Raw genomic sequence first — 9,150 nt, 5'->3', positions numbered from 1 at the left:
AATTAAAAATGGACTGGAGTTCCTTATTATACATACAAAATATATTAAATAGTAATAAACACAAAATGTGAAGATTGGGTTTTGCCATTCGGTTATTATTATAAACGTTTATTGCTCAGTGACATTAGTCACGTTCCAGAGTGGAAGATACTCTCGGTATTGCCTTGGTGTGAGACCTCCATTCAGTTGCTTGAAATGGCTTTGGCTGTGTTTGGTGACCAGATCTGAATAGCCAGATACTTCCCCACCTTCCTCTCCCCCATCTCCTTCCCCTCCTCGCTACCTTCAGCCTCACGACATACCACAATTGTGGATGTCATATTCTCAATGGCTCCACATAGTTGGTACTAAAAAAAAAAACAGTTATTAAAAATCAAATAAAAAGGAAACATTCATATATTTTTTAATTTCCTGTGATTTTTTAATTTCCTGTGATTTTTCACAGGGTGAGCTAGTTTGTATATTATAATCCTACTTTTCGTAAGATTTGTTTTGTTATTTGATGTAGGTATGTTATTTTTAGAAATGTGTTAATATTGTAAAACTTACTGACAAATATAATGATACACTTGATAATAATATTAGCAAATATTTCATTATTCACATTTTACCAATGAATGGGAGTCACAAAGAGGTAATTATTAAAAAAACATATTTTTTTATCAATTTATTGACATTGGAAGACAAGTACCTACCTAATCTTGAAATATCAAAGGTAAATAAGCTCTAATGAAATATTGGTTCTACGGCAATACAGGACAGTGGCAATGGTGGCAATTCAATACACTTTAGAAATGTCATGATGAAAAAAAAATACTATAAACCAAACCTATAACATCGTTTTTTTTTTCAATACTTTCATGACTTTTAACACTTTCCAAGACAGTGTTGAATTGCCACTGTCCTGAGTTGCTCGGTTACTGAAATATCACTATGTTTCAACTACAAGAAACCATAATCTTTCAGCGTCGCTGGACGTGGTTAATACAAATATATTTTTATCTACTGTAAAATACAGCTATTTCCATCGGTGGAGATGGTAAATGATGCATTTTTGTCAATCTAAGTTTTAAAATTTCATTTGTTTTGATAGTTTCTCAACCAAGTTTTTTTTACATACGCGATTCTGAAAATTTCCCTAACATCGGGGGAGATGGTAAAAAATGCATTGGTTTTTTTTTTTCTAAATTTCCTGTGTTTTGACACATTGTGAAAGATAACCAGGCAACTCAGACAGTGGCAATTCAACACACTTTCGAAAAGTGATATAAAGTCATGAAAAAAGTATTACGTAAATATATTACGTTAGGTTTGGTTTATATGCCTTTTTTCATCACTTTGAATGACTATTTCAATTTTCAAAAGAGTTGCCATGGAACTGTTTTGAAGCCATGTTTGATTATTTATATGATGCAGTGACATTACAATATATATAGACGCGCTGTAGAAATCTCAAAGTAGCAAGCAAAAAGTATGTCAATTGTAGTGCTTTCGATTTCATAGTTTTAGTACTAAACTGACACGTCGCATTAGGTTGTGCGCTAGCTCTAATGACCTTAAAAATTCCAAAATGCCCCCAAATTAGCAGTATCAACGCAAATCGCCGTCATTTGCAAGCTGTCGTTGCTCTATTATGGCGCGGCACTGACTTATCACTTGACACCTCAAAATCTGTTATGCGCCAAGGCTTGTTACTCTAGTCGGCCACGAAGTGAATGGTTTACCTATGGCCTTGAGGTAGAATTCGATTCAGGTTACGAAAACGCCGCTCGGTCTTATCGTTATTTCGTTCATACACATTTTTTAATGTTTATCGTTGTTATACCCCCCACCACTGTAAATAGTTGTTTCTTGAAACGAATTTTGGGAGTGTTATTGTTAATTTACTAGTTAATTATTTAAGCAGAACCGAAGGGTTTTCGCATTAATTTGGGTTATTTAGAAGAATGCGGAGTACAGAAAGGTTATAAAATTAAATTATTACAAACTCCTTGCAAGAAAATGTGATTTATCTTCGAAAGTGACGTAAATAAATATTAATTGAAATCCCGCCAAAAGAAAGCTGTCAAATCAACCAGGGTACTTGGTTCCATCAGGCCTAGCAATGTCATGCGATAATGGGCTCTAAAATAAGGTACTTTTGACTTCATTATTCCATAACATTGCCATGTCAGATGTGACCTTGTAATTTTGGCTAATAGTTACTCATCAGATAGTTCGTTCGTACCACTTGAAAAAACAAGGTTTCATTTGACTCTGCAATGTTGTGCAATAAAGGGTTTTAAAAAAGTTACTCTAGAGTTTATTATCGCATAACATATCGTATCAAATGAAACCTTATTTTTCAAACTGTCAATAGTACATCAATAGGCCGCCAGAGAGAAACGCTAGCCCGAACGATGGTTTTGAGAAACGCGAGCTTAACGTTTTTACGACAAGATTTAGAACTATCGTGAAATTGTCATGGGAATTGTCCTTTGTGTTGTTAGTTAAAGTTTTTTTCGCTAGGTAAAAATAGTCGACTTTGACAAACATTTAGTAATATATTAGATTTGTCAAGAGTTTCCTAACATTACCAGCTGCTTTGTGTAAAATCACTAAACAGTTCTTCAGTCGGCCGCTAGAGTGAAACACTAGCCCGTGGATTTCATTCCGGGAAGAAATCGCCGCAGAGGGGGTACCACCCCAGCCCGCGGCCCGCGGCCCCCCCGTCTAGTTCTGCGCCACCCTCGCGGGAATCTGCCCATTCGAGGCACAGCCCTAACTGGCCCTAAACGAAATGGCCGCCAGCCCGAACGCATCGCGTCTACTCTGAAAAAACGCCAATAATTTCAATTACCTAATTGAGGCGGTTTTTTGTTGTTATTGTGTACCACCCGCTGTTTATTATCGTCCGTGGAGACATGGAAGAAGACTCATACATCGTTTCCAACTTCCACTCGATATGTCGGCTGTGCTTGCGGAAGAACGGGGTGATGAGCTCGCTATTCGAGTACGTGTTCGAGGATAGCGAGGTGCCCCTGTACGAGCGCATCTCCGAGTTGGCCGAACTGCAGGTATGTCTACCATTACCTCAACCGACTTGTAGTCTAGTCTAGTCTAATTGTAGTATTATTGTCTGGAAGGCGAGTTGTCGCTCGTTACGAGTGTATCTATCGATTGTCCGGCCCGTATCGTATTATGTTTGTTACGTTTCAATCAGTATCAGTGAATACAACAACAGATCTCTCATAACTGTCTGTAGTACTAGGATAGTACTAACTTGTAGTCTGTCTGTACTTAGTATTGTCTGGAAGGCGAGTTGTCGCTTTGAGTGTACCTATCGATTGTCCGGCCGGTCTGTCGTATGTTAGTTGCAATCAGTGAGCAAAACGTAAACATGAGTGAGATGATAGTTTGTTTAAACAGTGTGGTGTGAAACATTTCCAGATCCTGCCTAACGATGGCTTGCCGGGACGCATCTGCCACCGCTGTCTGTACAAGACGGAGAAGTGCGTCAAGTTCCGGTCGCGCTGCCTCGCCTCGGCAGCCAAGCTGCGGCGTCTGACACGCCAGGGGCCCGCCGAGGTGCTCGTGGTGGACCCCGGTCTCGACAGCCCCTCCAGCGAGCCCGAGGAACCCCTCGCTAGTCCTCCCGCCAGCCCCCCCGCTAGCCCCCCGTCATCCGTGTTCATGTGCCAGTACTGCGACCGCGCCTACACCGAGCGCGCGCGCTGCAGAGAGCACGAGCGCGCGGAGCACGACGAGAGCGCGCCCTACGGCTGCGGCGCGTGTGGCCTGGTGTTCGCCGAGCGCGCGGGGCAGGCCGCGCACGCGCGGGACGTGCACGCGTGCGCGCGGCCGTATCCTTGCGGACAGTGCGCGCGTGCGTTTAGCCGGCGCTCGGACCTGCGGAAACACGCCGTCGTGCACACGGGCGCGCGCCCCTTCCGCTGCAGGCACTGCGGGAAAGCTTTCAGCCGCAACACCAACCTCAGTAAGCACCTGAGGATACATGCCGGTCACCGCCCGCACGTCTGCCCCGCGTGCCCGCGCTCTTTCGTGTCCAAAGGAGACCTAGCTCGCCACGCACTCGTGCATTCGGGCGCGCGCCCCTTTCCCTGTCAGCACTGCCCCCTGGCCTTTGGAAGGCGCGATAAGCTAGCAAAGCATGAAGCGCATCACGCGCGCATACTCCAGGGAGACAGTAGGAGCCAGCACCCCTCCCCGGGAGACTTCACGCTGCCCAGCATCCCTGACCACATGACCGGAGAAAGCTTCTTCGACGCTAGTCAACTGCTGAAAGAAGAGGCGCGACAAGCCCACCTACTCAAACAAGAAGAAGAAGACATGGTCGTCAACGTCGATCCCTACAAACGGGAGGATGAAAATGATGAAGATCTTGAAGATAATGATGGGTTCCTCCCGAGCATCCCGGACCACATCTCCGGTGAAGGCTTCTTCGACGCCAGCCAACTCTTGAAAGAGGAACCGGAATCAAACGAAGATGAGGAAGACGAACTTGAAGAAGATGAAGTCCCAAATGGAGATACAACAGAAATAAAAACAGTGAAAAAACCTCCCATACCATCCCCTTTGGTGCAATGCCGAAACTGCCCGCTGAAATTCTCATCAATTGTCGCTTTTAACAAGCATTCTGTGATACACGACGGTACCAAAGATTTCCGCTGCAAAATCTGCGCCAAATCATTCGCGCGCAAACGTGAATTAGACCGTCATGCAGTTGTTCACACGGGGTACAAACCTTTCGAGTGTACGCGGTGCGATAAGAAGTTCGGACGCAAAGATAAACTAGTACGACACGAACGCATCCATGATGAGAGAAAAGAGTTTTCGTGCTTCGAGTGTGCCGCGTCCTTCACGCGGAAAGACTCTTTGATGTCGCATTTGAAGACCCACTTTCCTGATCTGCTGCGAGACAATAGTTTAAACTCTGAAGAAGAGGATGACGAGGTGTTGTCGAAAGACGACTGAGCCCGACGTTTGTATTGCTGAACCCTTTGACTGAAGTGAACTTTATCTACGATTAGAAGTTTAATTTAAATTGAACCATTTATTTAACAAAGATCATAAAAAATAAATTGATGGACATTTTTATCAAAGTCGAATCTTTTGATGTCTTAAAATGTGTGATTAAATGAACAACCTTCGCAATGATATGTGAAATTCAATAGTGACCGCGGAGTCGGCTCAATTTTTCCTCACTTCTGGGGTAAAATTCATCATTTTCAAATGTCAAAATTCTTTCTTGAACCGATGTTCGAAAATCGAACTTAATTGAATTGATTTCATTCGTCTGTGGGATGGTCTATCAGTAAAATCCTATATCAATACGATATCGACTAAATCCGCCGTCTATGGTTATTAGGCGATGTGTTTGAGCATTGTCAGCAATTGATAAGAAATATTCCAATACCACGGCGACTTGGCTGTCATTGATCTTCGGTTAATTATCAGTTGTGTTACTAATTGAATAATGTCTTCGTTATGTCAAAAAGTACATGCAGACTGCTAATGTTTATTAAAGCGAGTGTATTTCAATTTGACATTATTTGTTTGTACCCAGCCATTTGACGTTTAGGAATGTTGATCCATAGACAATACCCGCCAGTGTTGCTATCGTAAGGCGATTTCTTAAAATTGATTTTTTTGTCAATATCCAATATCGGCTTGGCTACAATACACCAACGAGCGCAACCGTGCTTAGGAAATCGTTGTCAGTTAAGTCTATGTATCTGCTATTGTTGTGACTATCTGTTTTATCCCCTTTGTGGGTAATCAAAAACTTAAAGCTAAATCAAACTCCTAGGTTAATGAAATTGATTATGTGTTCAAGAAAGAAAATTGACATTTCTTATATTTATAATGCACACTAACATGACTGCATTGTACGTCTATCAGTTTAAATATTCATATCTTCGAGTATGGGTTGCGCAAATAGAGGTGCTGTGAACAACATGTACTTAGGATTGTGTGTATCGGTGCTTATGAAAATCTACAAGCGAGAAAGGTATAACAAATCTATACGATGATTAAATTAGGTCAAATCGAAATGCTTTTTGTGAATTTTATTATCGTTAAAAATAAACGTGTTTTTTTTCTTTCTGAAGTTGAATTAGTTGTATGCAAGCAATGCATCTGTGTGAGTAGTGTGTTCATCTCAACTCTGGTTGCGACACCTATTTAACTATTGTGCTGTCTTTGCATGAATTGCGCTCTTTTGTGAAATAATATTTGGACAATTGTTAAAAGTGTATTTAAAACTAAAGACTTTTGTATTATTAAATTATATTAGTGTATATTATGTAATCTTTTTTGTATTTAAGCACGGTGTCAATATAATTTGATCCTTTTAAAAAAAATCTCAACTATATAATTCACTTGTGCGTACGCGCACATGTGTGATATTTTCAATATTGCAATTGATGTATGCATGTGGTAAGAAAATTAACACATTGTATAAAATTATATTTTCAAATCCAGACAAGCTGTAAATCACCGACTCGAACATGTTTTGAATTTAAGTTTTGCGTATTTTCAAATTTGGAACAGACTATTTGGAGAATTTAGACGAGTGATAAAGTAGCTACCTATAATATAATATTTTATTAGAAAATTATTTTAACTGGCATTTTTCAAGAATTCAGACAATTCTGTCATTCTTTACGTATATTTCTAAAACTGCAATCTTTTTCTTATTGAAAAATATAATTCAAACAATTTTATGTTTGTTTTAGTAGAATGAAAATTTCAAATTTCCGTAGCTCATATACTTGACACTGTAGATTGTTGCTTAGAATGAAAATAAAAAGCTGTGCAAATTTCATGACAATGCCAGGTCTTACTTTCTGAAAGATTTTCTTTCCTTTGTTTTCACAGTTGGATGGATATTTCAAAACTCCACAGCTAAACAGATTCAATGATTTATAATCAAAAATTTTGTTTTTGTGATCTGTTCAAGGAATCTCATTTAATTTATACTGACAGTTTCAAATTTCCTTTTGAATTTGGATTTTTATAAGGATCAATTTATGTTGTCATATAACATAGTAATCATTATTTATAATTATAACTAAGTTATAATGTATTATAATTTCACTGAATATACTCTCTTTAGAAAATTTCTAAATCTAGTCTTTTAAAATTATTTTTTTGTGTAAATGTTTTTTACCATGTAAAATGTTTAAATCCTCTGTCTGAAACTATACAACATTTTAAACATTGTTAATAAGAAAAAATTATGTATTATACGCAACAAGAGTTGAAGCAAAAACCATAACTTAGGATTGTATGTACAGGTGCATATTGTATACAATTCAAATGTCACTAAGATCACACTTGTAGGGATTTTGTTTATGTTCAGTATAACTACTAACTACTACTGTGAAAGGGTTGTTAATTTGTTTTTCACACTTATTTGCAAATTTTTAGAAAATATCAATACATTGTTAATTTATGATTATTAACCATGTTACATGCACAACCAACTTGTACCATAAATGTAATATGTAATTATTTATTCATTATCATCATCAGCACCAGCTATCTGTCTTTCTGCTGGATGAAGACTTTAAAAACCTCGCTTTCTTATATCTATCTATTCGGTTATTATCTGTGGTGTCGTCCTATTTTATTTAATATCAATTTTCAGACGAGTTCGGTAGATATTCTCTGTACCGTGTTTGGTGACCAGATCTGAAGAAGCAGGTACTCCATCTCCTCCGCACTACATCCAGTGGATGACCGTTGAGAATTTTTAAGAAATCTTTTCTCACCAATTTTCCATTACCAATGTGTAGCTCTAAAATTGATTTATGAAACAAATAATTTAAGAAAAGTTTCTGGAAACCTACTAGATAACAGTCCAAAGCCTGTGAGACTATGGCATCCCCAATTGGGGGGTACATTTTGAGGTTAAAGGAAGTGGTAGGGGAAGATGAGGAAAAGGAAGGTTGCGAAGTACCTGCCTATTCAGATCTGGTCATCCAACAATGCTCCGATGGTCTGAATGGTGGTCTTTCACACCGAAAGACCACCATTACCACTCTGTATGACATCACAGCCGGCAAAAATATTTCTTTCGTACTTAAATAACAACATTACTTGTTAAAAAGACATTATTTTTTCACTTACACTATAATTTATAAGTATGTATTATTACCTTCAGCCAAAACTTTATTATTTATATTTATGCTAGGATTTTTTTTTACATTAAAGTTTACTTTCTCGGAGCAGATGATCACATTAATAATTATTTATTTTTATTTGTTCAGTATTCACATTTATTTTTGTTTTCACATGTAATATATTATCAATGAACGTAATATTTAAAAGATGGCTTAACCAATCGCAAACATGGCCTATGTGTTTTTGAGTTATAATTTGTAACTTGACGATTTCTTCGAACTGAATGCAATGAAGAATTACAATACATACATGTTTCCATTCTGTTTATAACTCGCTCACTGCCGTGAATAGATGGTTTTGGCTAATTTTTTTTTATTAAATTTAATGCCCTTGTGGTGATATTTATCTATTTAAATAAATAAACTATACTTAGAAAGCTACCTTTTAAATTTTGTTTTATTTTAAATTAACGCTGTAGGAATGAGAGTCCTGATGTGTGTGGTGAAACCATGTTTGACCGTTTTACAAATACATTATTAGGGATCGAAATGATTGCCGAAGTAATCTTCTATTGATATGGTTTGATGGAACTACAAAACCCACGTGTAACTCTAAGTGACCAGCTCAGATAACGCTCCATCGAAGCCAGAGTTAAGTTAGCCTCTCATAAGCTGGGCATACTGTACGGGTTCCGCAGATACTGCAAGTAGTACACAACTCCCGACCCTGTACAATTCGCAGCCCCCAATATATCTGAAAAAACCCCTCGACTCTGCTGAAACGGGTGGTCCATTTGATAGATTCTCCTATGTTAGCAATCTTTAGAGCACAGGCGTCAGGTGGGAATGCTGTCCTTGTTCTACCGGTATTACAATGGAAGATGCTCCGAGGAACTAGTGTCATTGATGCGTCCACAAAGATGAAATAGGCCCTGGGGGAAATTATTTTCCTCAAGGCCTCCTGTGTGGAATTGATGTAAAAATAAAAAAAAAATATGTGGAGTTCTGGAAAGACTGAAAGGCT

General features: G+C 38.7%; 1 protein-coding gene across 2 annotated transcripts in view; it reads left to right on the top strand.

The window, feature by feature from the left end:
- The first annotated feature begins 2,474 nt into the window (after positions 1 to 2,474).
- The window catches only part of Agpat1 (1-Acylglycerol-3-phosphate O-acyltransferase 1), a 102,112-nt gene continuing 95,436 nt past the window's right edge, over positions 2,475 to 9,150 (top strand). The window contains exons 1-2 of one of the 2 annotated variants that reach the window (XM_089643443.1): positions 2,475 to 3,056; positions 3,430 to 8,563. In XM_089643443.1, the coding sequence (XP_089499569.1) occupies positions 2,904 to 3,056; positions 3,430 to 4,974 (1,698 nt within the window). In that variant the 5' untranslated portion in view covers positions 2,475 to 2,903 and the 3' untranslated portion in view covers positions 4,975 to 8,563. Of the gene's footprint in view, positions 3,057 to 3,429; positions 8,564 to 9,150 lie in introns of those variants that run through there. The other variant, XM_089643446.1, reaches the window with a different exon arrangement.

This window comes from Hesperophylax consimilis, chromosome 19 (assembly GCF_061612785.1).
Source record: "Hesperophylax consimilis isolate HC1 chromosome 19, BYU_Hcon_1.0, whole genome shotgun sequence".
In the NCBI taxonomy this organism is placed as follows: Eukaryota; Metazoa; Arthropoda; class Insecta; order Trichoptera; family Limnephilidae; genus Hesperophylax; species Hesperophylax consimilis.
The sequence above is the reverse complement of the archived record's forward strand: the minus strand, read 5'-3'. Positions and strand labels throughout refer to the sequence as shown.